The sequence below is a fragment of the Pan paniscus genome, chromosome 17 (assembly GCF_029289425.2).
Source record: "Pan paniscus chromosome 17, NHGRI_mPanPan1-v2.0_pri, whole genome shotgun sequence".
Lineage (NCBI taxonomy): Eukaryota > Metazoa > Chordata > Mammalia > Primates > Hominidae > Pan > Pan paniscus.
Window position 1 is genome coordinate 35,485,966 of NC_073266.2, and position 18,193 is coordinate 35,504,158.

General features: G+C 38.4%; 1 protein-coding gene and 1 pseudogene across 2 annotated transcripts in view; both read left to right on the plus strand.

Moving 5' to 3' along the window:
* Positions 1 to 18,193, plus strand: part of LPIN2 (lipin 2) — a 96,198-nt gene that overhangs the window by 51,760 nt on the left and 26,245 nt on the right. For both annotated transcript variants that reach the window (XM_034943766.3, XM_063597307.1), the window contains exons 2-4: positions 604 to 804; positions 6,838 to 6,933; positions 10,084 to 10,385. In XM_034943766.3, coding sequence (XP_034799657.1) covers positions 613 to 804; positions 6,838 to 6,933; positions 10,084 to 10,385 — 590 coding nt within the window. In that variant the 5' untranslated portion in view covers positions 604 to 612. The remainder of the gene's footprint in view (positions 1 to 603; positions 805 to 6,837; positions 6,934 to 10,083; positions 10,386 to 18,193) is intronic.
* Positions 10,401 to 16,610, plus strand: LOC134729246 (cysteine and histidine-rich domain-containing protein 1-like; annotated as a pseudogene).

Consider the following 18,193-nt stretch of genomic DNA (forward strand, 5'->3'; position numbering starts at 1 on the left):
GATTTTTCCGTAGAAGTAATGTTATAAATGGGCTAGGCTCAGGCAGAATTGCCAGAGTTTATTTAATCTAGCATGTGTCCGAACCATACTATTCTAGTAATAATAGTTCCTTACAAAATGTAGCTCTCACTAATTTATTACATTGGTTCTGTTGGAAGATGAATCTCTGGTTTCTCCTGGGGATGATGTTTGTTTTTTCTGTTTGGCTGCTATGGCCAAAGTGGATGCAGTAGCCGCAGGTTCCAAAGGGTCTTGGGCAGGAGGTCAGGGTTCTTTGGTGATTCTGTGCTGATCCTGAACTTTGGGGAAAAAGTCCCTAATGGCAGTCAGTACTATCCAGGTTGCTGAGAAAGGAAAGGGAATGCCTCAGGCCCTGGCTGGAGCAGCCTCTCAGATACAAAGGAGAATAGTCTCGGGTGGTCTGTGTGTGGAAATGCGTAGAAACAATGGTAGCATGAGACTGTTGGGTTCAAAATTAATAAGGCTAATGATATGAAATCTGGCATACAAGTGAGTAGTGTCATTTTTGTTACGACTGTTATTTCTTTGTCAATAGATCACAAATTTAGTGTTAACATCTCATCTAATTTTTGTTTCTTGTAGTTTCAAACCATGAATTATGTGGGACAGCTGGCTGGGCAGGTGATTGTCACTGTGAAGGAACTCTACAAGGGCATTAACCAGGCCACCCTCTCTGGGTGCATTGATGTCATCGTGGTACAGCAGCAGGATGGCAGCTATCAGTGTTCACCTTTTCACGTTCGGTTTGGAAAGCTGGGAGTCCTGAGATCCAAAGAGAAAGTGGTGAGTGTCCTCAAGGAGAGGAAAAGTCATCCTGAGATTCAAAGAGAAAGTGAGTGAGTGTCCTCAAGGAGTAGAAAAGTCATCCTCTATGAATAAATTGCTATTGTGAGTTTTCTAGGCCTTTTTTTTTTTTAACCTGAATGATGTTGAGACAATGTTACGAGAAGTCAACGTTTATGTATTGCTTTTGAAGTTACTTTGAAAACCACAAAGCTCGACTGCAGAAGTCTCTTCAAGGGAAAGGGAAACTGAAAATTATTATAATAATCTTACATGTTGCAACTCAGAAAAGCAAAACAGAAACTAGATGGGGGAACTTAGACATATTTAGAAAAAGAAAAATTTCCTTTACTTTATATAGTATTTTTAAATACTTAGGCTAATACCTTCATACTAATTGTAAATGGAATAGGTTGGTATAATCAAGAAAACACACACACACACACACACACACACACACACACACACACACACACACATTTTTGAGTCGGAGTCTCGCTTTGCTGCCCAGGCTGGAGTACAGCGGTGTGATCTTGGCTCACTGCAACCTCCGCCTCCCAGGTTCAAGCGATTCTCCTGCCTCAGCCTCCCAAGTGCCTGGGATTACAGGCACATGCAACCATGCCCCCCTAATTTTTTGTATTTTTAGTAGAGACGGGGTTTCACCTTGTTGGCTAGGCTGGTCTCGAACTCCTGACCTCAAATGATCACCGGCTTCGGCCTCGGCCTCCCAAAGTTCTGGGATTACAGGTGTAGAGCCACTGCACCTGGCCATATTTTCTTTTTTAAAGGAAATTAATTAATGCCACATTTTGTTTGTTTTGACAAAGCTGTAAAAACTTTTGTAATCTAAATTCTGTTGTTGATACCAGGACTTGTCCCCATATTTGACCGAAATGCTAACCAACAGACCATAGGCTGGTTGACTTTCGTTTGTTTTAGGGAAGATTCATTTCAGGAAGAAGATATTTGTGTAGGTTTTTCTTATCCTCTTCAGGTTATGGAGCAGCTGAAAGTTTTGCTAGTATATCTGATGTCAATCAAATTAGAAAACAGAGCTAGTAATAACACTTGGCAGGTACACAGATTTCTCTTTCTATTCTTGCCTCGCAGTATCTACTTAAATAACATAGAAAGGCTTTGTCAACATTTTAAAGCACAACAAAAGATCCTCACCATTTTCTGGCACAGACCTAAAAGGATGTGGTAGAGGACCACTGGTGTAAGTCGAAAACATTTATTTTCAGCTTTTTGCTATTTTATATAGCTGATCTTTAAATAGAAATTTCCCTCTATTTAATTAAACTTAAATGTTATTTTGAGAGTGAAAGAAAATGGATTTCACAAAACTAGATATTCTTTTTCTTTTTTTCCTCCAGGAAAAACATCTCATTTCTAGGTATTACAAAATCAGTTTCCACTGGAGAACCACATTTCAGGGTAGCAGGGCTTGTGTGGTCTGGCCTCTGTTCAGAGTCACCCTTTAGAAAGCAAAAGCAGTTGCAGTTTACTTAGGGACTTAGAAACTTTCCATTGCAAAACAGTGTTATTTAGCCATAGTTTAGGTTCTCTGAAATTTTTTCTTTCTTTGTGGTAATACCAATAGTACTTTCAGACTGGACCTGTTCTGGGGGAATTGGCAACAAACTGAAATTTCCCATTAGTTGTGTATGGATCTATTGTAAAACTGCTGATAAGGTATCATCATCATTATTTTTTTTTTTTGCTGGGATTGTTTTTTATCACATTGGATCAGTGTCTGGCCTTTCAAAATGGAACCTGAAGGCAGATGTATTTATAAGCATGTATGCATCTGTAAATAGTGACCAAGTAGATAAAACACCTTTTCCTGCTTGCTGTGTGCCTCTAATTTAGGAAATAATACAATTCCTGTGCAAAAGCTACACAATCGTTGTGTTACTGTCTTGTCAAAACGTTGCATTTTTAATAGGAATGTACTCATGAGACACAGGGAAAGAGAATTTTTTTCCTCCTACTCCCTTAGTATCTCAGAAACCCAAAGAATATGTTTGGGAGGAAATTTGGCCATTTGATTTACCAAAACAGCTTTCCTGTGAGAAAACTGAAAAACTGTGAGAGTAAAACTGAAATCATGCCTACTTTGAGATACACTGGCAATTTGCATTAACTATTTGTCTTATTTTAAGTCAGTTTGGGTTAGGGAAAGCTGGCCATTGATGTGAAAGTAAGACCCCAAATTTTCAAATACGGGTGTACCTATGAAGTGAATTTGAAATCATGACCACCTTAAAACCACTGTTTAGAGAGATGTAGTATAATAATTTTCCCACTGCCATTGATATGTAATTGTTTGGTAGAACAGCAGTACTCCCAGTAAATTTAATAACTTAGGAGTTTACTTTTAGAAGGTAAATGTGTACTTGATATTTTAAAATTTATTGATATCAGAAAAAGCTGATTACTTGATTATTTATAAAAGTTTTTTTTTCTTTTTTCTTTTTCTTTTTTTTTTTTTTTTTTGAGATGGAGTCTCGCTTTGTTGCCCAAGCTGGAGTGCAGTGGGGCAATCTCTGCTCACTGCAACTTCCGCCTCCCTGATTCAAGCATTTCTCCTGCCTCAGCCTCCCGAGTAGCTGGGATTATAGGCGCGTGCTCCCACGCCTGGCTGCTTTTTGTGTTTTTAGTAGAGATGGGGTTTCTCCATGTTGGCTAGGATTACCTGATCTCAGGTAATCCACCCGCCTTGGCCTCCCAAAGTGCTGGGATTACAGGTGTGAGCCACCACGCCTGGTCAGATTATTTATCAAAGTTAAATAACCCAGTGTATTAAAACTATTTTCATTGCTGATAACAGAAATTTACCCTCTACTAGCTTAGGCAAAAAAGCTTGCTGTCAGAATTCCCTTTTTCTTTCCCCACCTCTCCTCTCTGCTTCCACTTCTGTTTTCTCTCTAATGTAAAATGGCCACCAATACCTCCAGGCTCACAATCTGTTAACTCATCAATCCCAGTGGAGAGAGAGCTTCCTACAGAAGTATCAGTATTTAGTCTCCCTGTCAAAGGAACGGACATATCTCTGGGACCAGTTTCTGTAGCTGGGAAAGGGGTATATTTATTGGCTTGGACAACAGCCCACCTCTACTCCCTAAAGCCACACCAGAAATACAGGTTGAGTACCCCTTATCTGAAATGCTTGGGACCAGAGCATTTTGGATTTCAGTTTTTTTCATTTTTTGGAATATTTACACTATACTTACTGGTTGAGCATCCCAAATCTGAAAATCTGACGTCTGAAGTGCTCCAGTGAGCATTACCTTTGAGTGTCATGTAAATGCTCAAGAAGTTTCAGATTTTTGAGCATTTTTAGATTTCAGATTTTTGGATTTGAGACACTCAGCTTGTATATGATTTGAAACAGGATGAATAGACTCCCAAAAGACATTTGAGATATTCTTACCCAAAGAGTGGTAAGCTAGTTCAAAAGTCTAGTACATCGACTGTTTCTCAGAGATACCAGTTTCATTTCAGCATCTTAGTCCTATATTATGTTCAGCACAATTAAGCCACAGTGTAAGAAGTAAGACTATATGGAAATGAGGGGTTATTTTTAAAACTGTTTTACTAGAATTTCATACATCAAATTAGTGTCCTTTTTAAAATAATCACGTTGGTGGGAAGAATTTGTTCCAACTTGGTGTTCTCTCAAAATATTTTTAAAATCTTTGTGTTGTTGTTGCCTGAAGAGTTCACAGCATATTCTTTTAAGTATTGCCAATATTGGCATAATTTGATGTTAGGTTTAATTTTTGGAAAGACCAAACTCCATTTAAAGTCACACAAAGATGATAAGTAGTCACATTGAGAAATGTCATACTTGATCTCTAAAAGTAAGGGCTGTGAAGTGTTAATTTTTCTGAGATAGTGTGTGAATAGTTTAGAGTCTGAATTTGCATGTTAAAGAAGCATTCTTCTATTTTCCCAGCTACACTGTTTAAATGGATAGCCTCCAAAAATGAAATTAGTTGCTCAGATTGTCCCAGTTTGACTGTTAGTATATGTCCTTCAAGTTGAGTTCCTTTGAAATGCTTCCATCAGTTTTTGAACCCTTCCTTCCTGGTACCAGAAGGTGTTCCAGAAGAAGCTACTTTCCCTGCCTCAGCTCTGGCATTAATTATTTTACGCCAGTTCCTTTTATTGAAGAATAGTATTTACGAACAAAGATCTGGTTATTAGGCGTGCTCGTAACTCCTGAGGTATCATTGCTTCTAGGCAGCCCAAGCTGGCAGAGCCAGGAAATGGGTGGATGTGTGCATGTGTACACACACACACACACCCCCACACACCCCTGCATCTATATATGAAAATCATGAGGGCACACGGGTTCCTCCAATTCCCATCCACCATCGCAGGCTTCTTTCCCCCTCCTTATTTATAATTTTTTTCTCTTTCAACAGGAAACATGGTTCTGATTATCGTCAGTATATCTGCTTAGTTACTCAATCCTAGGAAACACAAAATAGTTTCAGAATTGCTAACTCAAATCTCTGTGAATGTATTAACTACAGCACAATATTTGTTTGGAGTAACATATAAAATATGTCTTTAGACTTATAATACAAGTCAAAATACTGTTTCCAAGGTAAGGTTAGTTCCATTCTTCCTCACTTCAGTGTGGTTATGTTATTCATACATAGGAGGTTTTTTTGTTTGTTTTTGTTTTGTTTTGTTTGTTTTTCTTTTTGAGAGAGTTTCGCTTTTGTTGCCCAGGCTGGAGTGCAATGGCGTGATCTCGGCTCACTGCAACCTCTGCCTCCTGGGTTCAAGCGATTCTCCTGCCTCAGCCTCCCGAGTAGCTGGGATTACAGGCGGGCGCCACCATGCCCAGCTGATTTTGTATTTTTGGTAGAGATGGGGTTTCACCATGTTGGTCAGGTTGGTCTCGAACTCTTGACCTCAGATGACCTGCCCACCTCGGTCTCCCAAAGTACTGGGATTACAAGCATGAGCCACTGCACTCGGCCCATACATAGGAGTTTTATAACAAGCATTTTGACAAAATATGTTGATAAGGTTTGGATGTCCCCTCCAAGTCTCATGTTGAAATGTGAACTCCAGTGTTAGAGGTGAGCCTGGTGGGAGGTGTTTGGATCATGGGGGCAGATCCCTTATGGATGGCTTAGCACCATCCACTTGGGGATGAATGAGTTTTTGCTGAGTTGACAAGATCCAATTGTTTTAAAAGTGTGTGGCACCTTTGTGTGGCACCCCCAGTCTCTTGCACCTGCTCTCACTATGTGACGTGTCTGCCCCCACTTCGCCTTTCACCGTGAGTAAAAGTTTCCTGAGTCCTCCCCAGAAACCAAGCAGATGCCAACGCTGTGCTTGTACAGCCTGCAGAACCATGAGCCAGTTAAACCTCTTTTCTTTATAAATTGCCCAGCCTTGTGTATTTCTTTATAGCAAACACAAAAATGGCCCAACGCATATGTCTACCTGAATTTTTTTTTGACATGATATTACTTATCCCATCGTTTCACCTGGTTCTTGGGAAAATGGAACCGCCATCATCAGTGACCAATCACAGCACTGATTGTCACCTGTTACGTAGTGATCTGTGGGCAGAAGAGCTGTCAGTGAAGTTGTACTTGATGCAGTTGCTCACAGCTCACATACTGAGGTTCCTGAAACTTGTGTGTATCTGAACCGTGTGAGGTGAGGCCTGCCTGTGCCATAACTTGGAAAGTGTGCAAATGTTTGACAATAATATTTCCCCCATTTTAAATTTGAAAAATAATTTTAAAATTTTTATATGTTGTAAAAATAGATGGTGAAACACTTTCTTTCAATTCCTGGTTGTCCATCTCTCCCTCTGCCAGCTCCATTTGGCTTCTTAGTGGTTGGGTAGGGGCAAGTAGCAGTGTTTCTCAGAGGCTGTAGTTCTAGGAACCTCAAAACTATGCTAAGTTTGGCTTGAGAACTCAGAGTTCTGGTTTAGTTTAACTTGAAGGAAAGACTCCTTGAACATTAAGTCATACTTTGTTTCTCCCATAGATTGATATAGAAATCAACGGCAGTGCAGTGGATCTTCACATGAAGTTGGGTGACAACGGAGAAGCTTTCTTTGTTGAGGAGACTGAAGAAGAATATGTGAGTTTGCATGGGTTACACCCTCCTTACACAGTGTGCTCAGGCCTCTGGTACGTGGCCCAAACGGACTGTTTAGCAGTTTTTTATGGTTGATTGTACAGAGGACTGTTGTTGGCAAGACAAGCTTTAGTTTCATGTTGAAGAACTAAGCTGTCAAAAAGGACCTGAAGGGATGAGGAATTTTTCTCCATACAGAGTTTCAGGGTGCAGGGAGCATGCTGAATGCACATACTTGCACTTTTTCTAAGGGAAGGCACATCACTTTCTAGCTTTAATGAGCTTTCTTACTTAGTGTTGCTTCTGGTTCACATATTGACTTGAATACATTCAGTTCTGCCTGAGTAAGGCATTTCTCTTCTGGCTATGTGTTTATCCACATGTGCCCTTTCGACTGGGAATCATGTTTACCATTTTGGTTGGGATATTACATCCCTCACCTTGAGTAGTCAGGTGAATTAATTTATTATGATCTCAAGAGAGTTAAATTAATTGGCCTATATCCTTTTATAAGTGATTACATGTTTGACTTCTTCTAGCAAACGAGCATGATTTGTTAAAATCCCCCCTCCCCAGCACACACATTCTGTATGTACTGATTTGAACGCTAGTTAACGACGGATTCTTGATGGATTCAGTGTGGATCTTTTTATTTATTTATTTATTAATAATAGATTTTACATTCTCACTAAAGAACTCAGATCACGTAACGTGAATCTTTTAAAAAATTCTTTCAAAGGCATCAGTACATCATTCTTCATAAAGAATAAAGTCTCAAATAGCAAAACTGATGAGCATCAAGTTATTAAGGATACAGGACTACTTTTTTGGCTTTGAAGATGAACTTACAGTTTGATACAATAAATTTACAAAGAAAATTATTACCAAAAAATACAATAGCAAAATGAGATTGTTTATCATTTTTTGATTGAGAAACCAACAACTTAGGTACCAGTAGATAAAGCAGCATTGAAACACTATGATTTATGAAGGGGAAGCTTGATCAGACTGGTGCTTTTTCTAGTTTCTTCATTACTTATCTTTGTAATACCTTGTTTGCATTTACTTGGCCTAAGCAACATTTTTCCTCATCAGAGACAGAGGCAAAGAGCAGAATGAAACATAATAAATGACATCTGTCAAAAAAAACCCACTTTTTGTATGTTTCTTAAAATTATTTATAATTCATAACACTGAACTTCTAGATCAGCAGGCACCGTAAGCGAGAGGACTGGGTTATTGATGTTAACCTCGTTTTCATGGCTTATTCTGACAGTTCTGCTAAAAATTATGCTCAGCAAGGACAACTTGGAAAATGTCAACTTTTCAGCCTTTTTCTCCCTATTCCACATATGACTACATTGACCAGAGTTTATCTTGTGTAGTATGCTTCTCTTTAAAATAAAAAATTGTTAATTTATCCAACAAATGTTGGAATTACTACTCTATGCCACATGCTATGAATACAACATGCCTCTGTTCCTCTAGGGGTTCGTCATTTAGAGTAGGATAAAAATGACCAAAAACCCAGTTTGTTGCCATTTATTTGCTTTTTTTTCTCTCAGATTTTTCTCATTTAATTATATGTCATCAACATTCTTTTCAAGTCTAGTTCTAAACCTAACTCTGTGCTTTTAATAGCTGCACAGTATTCCATAGTATGGACATACCATAGTTTGTTTAACCATTTTCTTGCTGGTAGGCGTTCAGGTTATCTTCATCCTACAAACATTGCTATAATAGAACTAAGAAATACCACCAGAAACAAAAAGAGCTTTCAGTAAGTAAAATAAAGATCATTGAATTAAAAATCCTTAAAGTCAGAGACCACGACCTCTCATCTGGGTTTCTTTTGGACATTCAGAATATCTTATTACAATTTCTCTGTAAGTGTGTGTTGCTGGTGAACACAGATTTCTCCTAGGTAAATCAAATTTTAGCTTCAGGGTAATATGTTTATCAAAGCTAAGTTCAAAAGCTTAATAAAAAAATAATTACAGAAACCTATACATTTTCAGAACTATTGTTTAAAAGCTTGAGTATTTTAAATTATATGAGGTTAATTTTTTTGTTGTTTGTTTTGAGATGGAGTCTCGCTCTGTTGCCCAGGCTGGAGTGCAGTGGCATGATCTGGGCTCACTACAACCTCCCCCTCAGGTCCAAGCAATTCTTCTGCCTCAGCCTCCTGAGTAGCTGGGATTACAGGCATGCATCACCATGCCCAGCTAATTTTGTATTTTTAGTAGAGACAGGGTTTCACCATGTTAGCCAGGCTGGTCTCAAACTCTTGACCTCAGGTGATCCGCCTGCCTCTGCCTCCCAAAGTGCTGGGATTGCAGGCGTGAGCCACCACGTTCTGCCTGAAGTTAATTTTTATCTCTATTATGTACCTTCCATTTCCTCTGATGATACAAAAAGGAATGAAACAAATGGCTAAGACATGAATTTACTGAACACCAGACTTGATCGTTTATTTAGTATTAGGAGTTTGACTGCTTCTAAATATTGGGCCTTATTTTCTTCTTTTGAATTCCTACAGGAAGGAATATTTCTTATTTTTAAACATAAATGCTTTATGGTTTAAAAATTTACTAATGTCATTTGTTACACGGTATTGTCTCTAATTGCCTTTCTCCAATTAATTTGGCAAAACATAAGCATTGGCCGCTCTGTATCACTGCATCCTCGTGTCACTCACCTGTCCTGCTGCCCTTTGTCTGATGTAGTGTCCTTAATCTCTGCCTTCTGCTTTTTCCTGTTCTGAATGTTCTGTGTGAGTTCTTGAGAGAGTCCTTTGTAACACCTCCTGAGATTTTTGTTGCTGCTTTGATCTTTGCTTTGTGAAGAATTTAATAGGCTTAGCTTTAATTATGGCTTTGGGGTGTTCCATGCTGACTTGGCATGTCAGTTCCTTCAGATGGACTCAGTTACATGTACCCAAGTGGGCTGGTACTTAGCTGCCTCACAGGGGAAAGACCTCGTCAGAGTATAGTAGGCAGTGCCTTAGTTCAGTGGGACTTTCTTGCCTTTAGGGAATATGTTTTGTTTTGTTTTTTTTTTACCATGGTGAAAATTTATATATTCAAAATATTACTGCTTTAATTCACTGTCGAGTTTGTCATGGATAACTTTTCTTTCTCCATTCTCCTCAAGGAAAAGCTTCCTGCTTACCTTGCCACCTCACCAATTCCTACTGAAGATCAGTTCTTTAAAGATATTGACACCCCTTTGGTGAAATCGGGTGGAGATGAAACACCATCTCAGAGTTCAGACATCTCACACGTCTTGGAAACAGAGACAATTTTTACTCCAAGTTCTGTGAAAAAGAAAAAACGAAGGAGAAAGAAATACAAACAGGACAGTAAGAAGGAAGAGCAGGCCGCATCTCCTGCTGCAGAAGACACATGTGATGTAGGCGTGAGCTCCGATGATGACAAGGGGGCCCAGGCAGCACGGTAGGACTCTCAGCCTGGGAAGGGTCTTGTGCGGGTACCTAGAGTTCATGTGAAGCCAGGAGCTGCCAGTTTTTTTATGGATACACAGTGTGAGGTTTGGGCTTGTTTTCCCCCTTTACAGTTTATTGTGGAATCAAGCAGCAAAGGCAGTTTCTTTGTTCCTTTCAACTATTCTATAAATATGCTACTGAAATGTCATTTGTAGCAGACTGGTTGTGTTTCTTTTCATAAAGAAGTTTCCAGGAGCCAAATAAGTTCTAAGTCAAAAGATCTGAATTAGTCATTTGCCCCTCGGTGAGCAGATACAGTTGGACACCATGTCATCTCTGGGATTTCCCTACCCAGTGGCCTTAGGCTTGGTATGTTTTTCCTGAGGAGTTGAGTTTTGTTTTATTGGAATTGAAAAGGAATGATTTTTATTTTTTTACATGAGCAGTCTTGATTGCTGCTTATTTACCTGCTCTGTAGAAGAGCTCATTATATGCCATTTTTCTTGTCAGCACCGCTTGGGGTTGAAAGGTAGCAGTTGGGAGTAGAACACGTTTTCTTATTCAAGATTCCGTTTTCTTCCACCTGTTGCACTCAGTGGCCACCTTGGCACTAGGACCGTGGTGGGGATTCTCTTTATTGGTGACGACTGGACAAGAAGCTGCTGCCCATGAGTGGCCCTGCATTTCCAGACTCTATTTGTGGCGGGAGCTGCTGGTCCACTTGTGTGTTTTCACCCCATCTGTCGAAAAGAGGTCACACCCTACTTCCTGGAAAACAGTGATGTTCAAGTGTTTTTCATCCTAAAATAGAGGGAAATAATTTCTTTCACTAGCTATGGAAACCAAATATATATCAAGAGTAAACTCTACCTCAATCTGGTATGTGTTTTATTTGCCAATCTTTTGTTTTAAATGGTCAAACCAGGAAAAAAATATGCTTTGTTTTGTTTTGTTTTTTAATTGAGACAGGTTCTCCCTGTGTTGCCCAGGCTGGAGTGCAGTGGTGCAATCATAGCTCACTGTAACATTGAACTCCCGAACTCAAGCAGTCCTCCCACCTCAGCCTCCCAAGTAGCTAGGACTGTATGTGCTTACCCCTACACCCAGCTAGTTTTTTAAAATTTTCTGTAGAGTTGAGGTCTTGCTATGTTGCCCAGGCTGGTCTCAAATTCCTGGCCTCAAGCAACTCTCCCGCCTCAGCCTCCCAAAGTGCTAAGATTACAGGCATGAACCACTGAGCCCAGCAAAAAATGTTAATTAATGTAGTATTAGTATATTATAATTATACTGCATTAATGAATAACATAGTATAATCCTTTTTTGTAAAACAATTCATTTTCTAAAATTTTGAAATCTAGATTTTAAATCTTAGAATTAAACATCTATATTTGATAGTAATTTTTTACAATTTGATATTATAAGTAACATAGCCATTTTTAATACATGAAATTTTTTTCTACTCCTCTTGTTTTATTGCTCACTAGCTGTCATGTCTGTGGTGTTCTGTCTTACTCCTCCCACGCTGAATATGTAACACTTTGATTTCAGTTCTGATAGAATGCAGAATTTCTCCATTAGAACTAAACAACAAAAGATGGAAAGCAATAGTGGAAAAGTATGTTAAGCTCTACAAACCAGAGTACACTATATTTACAAAATTTTAAAATCCTGAATGAATCAATAAATTTAGGTAATTTTTTTTGTCAGTGTCAAAATACTAACTGAGAAGAGTTTCGTCATAAATGTTCTGAACTCTACTTTTAAATATCATTGATTCCCAAAGAAATTTAAGCTGATAAAAAGTACCAGAATTTCTTAAAAAGAGACTCTTCCTGTCCTTTTCCTTCCTTCATTCAGTCTTTTAAAGGTTATTTGTCCTTCTCTTCACTAGGAGAATAAAGTATGAGAATTTTTACTTTTCTACTGCTTGACTTCAGGAATATTAAAAACATTATTAAAAGGCCGGGCACGGTAGCCCATGCCTGTAATCCCAGCACTTTGGGAGGCCAAGGCGGGAGGATCACCTGAGGTCAGGAGTTGGAGACCAGCCTGGCCAACATGGTGAAACTCCATCTCTACTAAAAATACAGAAATTAGCTGAGTGTGGTGGCAGGCTAATTACTCAGGAGGCTGAGGCAGGAGAATCACTTGAACCTGGGAGGCGGAGGTTACAGTGAGCCAAGATCACACCACTGCCCTCCAGCTCAGGTGACAGAGCAAGACTCTGTCTTTAAAAAAAAAAAAAATTATAAACAATTTCCTTTAAAAGTTTTGTCTTATGCATACTAAAATGTGTAGGTGGGCAAGAAACGTATTCTTTTGAGAAAAACTTGAAATGCTTACACATCTTAAGTTTTATTAGGATCAGCCTTGTAATGCTCCCAGAAGTGCTTCGTTCCTGAAAATATTTTTACCAACTAAAATTCTTCCAAGATCTACCAAAAAGAGCACTGAAGTAATGCTTTTGTCTTAAAATTTTGTTGACGTGTGTCCTTTGTCAGACATAATAGAGCAACATTTAGAATTCCTGAACAACCTACAGCTTGGGAAATTAAAACAATTTCTAAAACATATGCCAAGTTCCCTACTAAATTGTACAAGAATCATTATTCTAAAGGAATTTGCAAATGAATGGTGTAAGCCAGTTGCAGAAATATTAGTACATACCTTGTTTTTCCTGATGGTGTGAAAGGCTGTATCCACTGTGTACTGATGTGTTTGACAGGTATGAATGGCTGCCAGCCTATCTCTAAGCCAGCAGCTTGCTGGCTTGGTAAGCAGGCATGTCACAACACATGTAAGCTAGGGCCTTGCATGTTTTCAGGAGGTCGGTGGTTTGCTTTTTCTTTAGGTTACCATGGAATAATTGATGCTGCCACCTGGAGGAACTCTTCCATGAAATTTCCTTAAAATAGAATCTGCTTAAATAATACAGCCAACAGAAATTAGGACTTTAAAAAAAGAAAACAAAATGTAAACATCTGTGAAAATTCAGGTTGTTTTCTGAAATAAGCACTGAGCTAAAAGGTAGACAGACTGGGCCCATTATAGATTGTAGAACAGTAGCCTCTTCATCGCTCAGGGCGTTGGTTTCTTAATCTATAAAGTGAGAGGGTCGAAGGGGCCTTTAAAAGGCCCCTTTCAGCTCAGCACCTAGACTCTGACATTATTTGAGGGAAGCTATGTACGGTCATTAACAGCATATGAAACAACGTGTTCAAAATCTAAGAGAAAAAGAAAAGGAAATCAATTGCTTTTGCAGTTGTGAGGACTAGGAATTATGTGGCGTTGCGGAATTTGCAGCTTTCCTATAGCATATTCTCCTCAGCTCCTACCACTTAGAAAAGAAATTATTTTTCCAGAGAAGATAAATGCATAAAATAGGTTTCTCTTTTGTTTTGACAAATGGCATTTCGTTTAAACTCTTTTCAAGAATTTTGTTGATAATAGAATTAAGGTTAATTGAGGCTCCTTGAAGGAGGCAGATGGAAGAGGGAATCATTCTTTAAAGCAGATTGCTATAGCACAGCTGGAAGAAACTCATTTCTGGAAATCGGAGAGCTTTAAACTATACACGGCTTTAAAAAACTGTACCTAGTAAGTCTCCCTCCCTTCCTAAAGATGGGCGTTGGGCTTAAATATAACACAGAAGCCTTGTTTGTCCTTCTAGAGGATGGATGGATGTCTTTGTGTGAGAGAGAGATTAAAAACATTGCACCTAGGCATATGTAGCCTTTTGGAGGGAAGAGACTCTGCATATTGAACGGTGTTCTAGCATAATCTTGAGTGCAAATATATGAAACATGCCACCGATGGAAATATTTCAAATACCCAGCAATAGCAAAAATGGAGGCTCAATATCAAACCATCAGAAAGGAGTCTCAACTTTTAATCCACTAAAGCAGACTTACTTAAAAGTGATATCTGGGAGCTAAATCCAGGGAGCCTAAGACTTTTCACAGATAGCACCTACTGCTCTGATGATCTGCATACTTCATCTCCTGATCGGTAATTGGCTTCTAGAGAACCCTCCATGTTCTGGGGTGAGTGTAGATACTCAGGGTGACATGGATCTTACAGATGCTCCCTGCCTTTTCTCTCCTTCGTTTCTGACACAGAACACAGAGAGAAGTATTGCAGGGCTCCATATGTCTTACGGGAAATGCTCTGTATCCAAATGCCAACTGAGATCATTAGCCACGCTGAAATTCATTGACTAGTACTGTGCTAAGGTTGCTGCTAGACATTGTTAACAGAGTTAGTGATCTTTGGTTATGGTGGTTAGCAACCCCACTTATCTATTACATACTACCAGTGAAATAGTTTTAAAATTCATGTTGCACCTATAATTTATCCCACATAAATAATTCAGGCTATTTATTTTGGCATTCAATTGATTTTTTTCTCACTTTAAAAAACTGAGGTATAGAGACTGGTGCTAGCAACACGGGATTGGCTAACGCATCCTCTTGCTGTTCCCGGTGTTTGGGCCTTGCCTGTGACAGTGGGAAAAAAAATGGCCTTGCTGTGCTACAATCGGAGCTGCGGTCAGCGCTTCGATCCTGAGACCAATTCCGACGATGCTTGCACATATCACCCAGGTGTTCCAGTCTTTCACGATGCATTAAAGGGTTGGTCTTGCTGTAAGAGAAGAACAACTGATTTTTCTGATTTCTTAAGCATTGTAGGCTGTACAAAAGGTAGACATAATAGTGAGAAGCCACCTGAGCCAGTCAAACCTGAAGTCAAGACTACTGAGAAGAAGGAACTATCTGAATTAAAACCAAAATTTCAGGAACACATTCAAGCCCCTAAGACAATAGACGCGATAAAAAGACCAAGCCCAGATGAACCAATGACAAATTTGGAATTAAAAATATCTGCCTCCCTAAAACAAGCACTTGATAAACTTAAACTGTTATCAGGGAATGAAGAAAATAAGAAAAGAAGACAATGATGAAATTAAGATTGGGACCTCATGTAAGAATGGAGGGTGTTCAAAGACATATCGGGGTCTAAAGAGTCTAGAAGAAGTCTGTGTATATCATTCTGGAGTACCTATTTTCCATGAGGGGACGAAATACTGGAGCTGTTGTAGAAGAAAAACTTCTGATTTTAATACATTCTTAGACCAAGAGGGCTGTACAAAAGAGAAACATGTGGACTAAAAAAGATGCTGGGAAAAAAGTTGTTCCATGTAGACATGACTGGCATCAGACTGGAGGTGAAGTTACCATTTCCGTATAGGCTAAAAATTCACTTCCAGAGCTTAGTCGAGTAGAAGCAAATAGCACATTGTTAGATGCGCATATTGTATTTGAAGGAGAGAAGGAATTTGATCAAAATGTGAAATTATGGGGTGTGATTGATATAAAGCGAAGTTATTAACTATGACTGCAACAAAGATTGAAATCACTATGAGAAAAGCTGAACCGATGCAGTGGGCAAGCCTTGAACTGCCCGCAGCTAAAAAGCAGGAAAAACAAAAAGACGACACAGCAGATTGAGTGGGAGATGGGAGGAAGGCTATTACATATTTCAGAATTTTTAATACTGTGTGAAGTGGTGGCTTGCTGCTGTCATCTTTTGTTTTGTTGTTGTGTTACTGAATGTGGCATTTCAGGGTTAACATTAGGTTCTTAAAAGCCAAAGTCAGTTTATCTTTTTGTGCCTCTCATCTTTCTTTTGTGTTATGTAAGATTGATTATTCATTTCTCCCTACTGGTAGGAACCATAGTTGTGTCCTGTACTTGAAGAGGCTGAAAAATAGCCCATAACCATAATTGCAGTATTTCTTTGTATTTCTCTGTTAAGCAAAGAAATATTAAGGAACTTTTTTTATGTCTTTGTATTATTCCATAATTAGTAAAGCTAATTATGAATGTCCAATTTTAATGAAATGTCCAATTCTAATCAGTTTTTTTCATGGATTTGTGTTCTTACGGTACTTGAAAATATTTAAGGAAGAGATGAAGCTCTGCAGTTTTTTCTATGTGGAATGATTGCTTTTTTAAGGAGGATTAATTCTGAGGTAGTATAGTAAGTAAAGGGGAATATATGAATTGTTAACAAATTAGGATTTGTTTACAACTATTTGAATTTTTAAATTATGTCAAAACTTACATTACTTGCCAAGCAGTATGATGTAAGAGTATAGGAAACATAAATAAGAATACAGAGGTATCAATTTGATTAAAATTCACCATTTTATAAGACTAAGCAATAATCTTAAAAACCTCTTTCCTGAATATTTAAATGTGTTTGTATGGTGTTATGACTAATTGTTACTGATTTACAGACTAAGCCCTCTTAAAACCTTTAGTTAAATATAAAAAGAAATTATATATATCTTGCCTCCCTGATGGAAAACTATGTAAAATTGTAGACTTAAAAGGTTTGTGGAGGCCGGGCGCGGTGGCTCATGCCTGTAATCCCAGCACTTTGGGAGGCCGAGGTGGGCAGATCACGAGGTCAGGAGATCGAGACCATCCTGGCTAACACGGTGAAACCCTGTCTCTACTAGAAATACAAAAATTAGCTGGGTGTAGTGGTGGGTGCCTGTAGTCCCAGCTACTCAGGAGGCTGAGGCAGGAGAATGGCGTGAACCTAAGAGGCGGAGCTGGCAGTGAGCTGAGATTGCGCCACTGCACTCCAGCCTGGGCGACAGAGCCAGACTCCGACTCAAAAAAAAAAGTTTGTGGAAATACATTAGGATATCAGAAAACTAAATATATGGAGTTGCTTTATGACTATTACATGTTAAATAAAATAGCTTGTTTTGGAGTTTTTTTTTTTTAAAGTCATGAAGAGCTTCACAATTCTAGTGATACAGTGTTGATTATATATTGTGCTTTATTTATTTTAAATATAGGTAACACAGAATTAGATCGTTTGGATAGGTTTTGATGCAGTGCAGAGCTTAAGAAGAAAAATTAGGAAATATTCTGAAGGCCAGAACTCTGGAAGAACTTAGAAAGTTTGGGAATAAATTAAACTTGCATAGATTTAAAATTAAAAGGGGTTTATTTCCCAAACCCCTTGAGTCTTTTCTTTTCCTTGGCATTTGTGGAATTCTTTCAAAGAAAAATTTACAGAAGTACTATTTTCGTTAATAAAGCATATATATCATTCTACTACCATTAGCAAATAACTTAGTTGTAGTTAATATAATTGTTAAAAGGTTTAGCTCTGTTACAAATAAAAACAAAAAGATCTGGCAACCAGACTCATGATGTTACACTACCATGACAAGAAACTCTGGGCAGTGAAAGTTGGACCCACATGGAGTACATAAACATCTGATACCTGGAGATGTATTTAAAATTTTTCAAGTTACATTCCATGATTTAGGAACCATTTAGAGACATGAAGTCTTTATGGGTTGGGGGAAAGGTTGATACTTAGTTTGATTAAAGGTAATGATTAATATGCCTTTTTGTTAATACTTCTTTCTGAGGCTGTCTTCCCCTAAACAGTATCTTAATCTGTTAAATGTAATTGAAATATTATTTGAAGCACTGAGTTATTGTAACCTCAGATTAGTTATATTGATCAAAAGATTGATTTATACACACACACACACACACACACACACACACACAGCTTTTATATTTAGTCTGGTTACATTAGTGACCATGGTATTTCCTTTCTTACTTCTTAAGGAGCCTTTGAATTTCTTGTCCAGATAAAAATCTGAATAATATTTATCTTAGACTCACACATAAAGGGACACAGTTACCGTTAGGTAGCATATGTTTTACTATCGGTTTGTCAAAAAAGTTAATAAAAAATGCTTATTGATTTGTTTCTCTAAAAAAC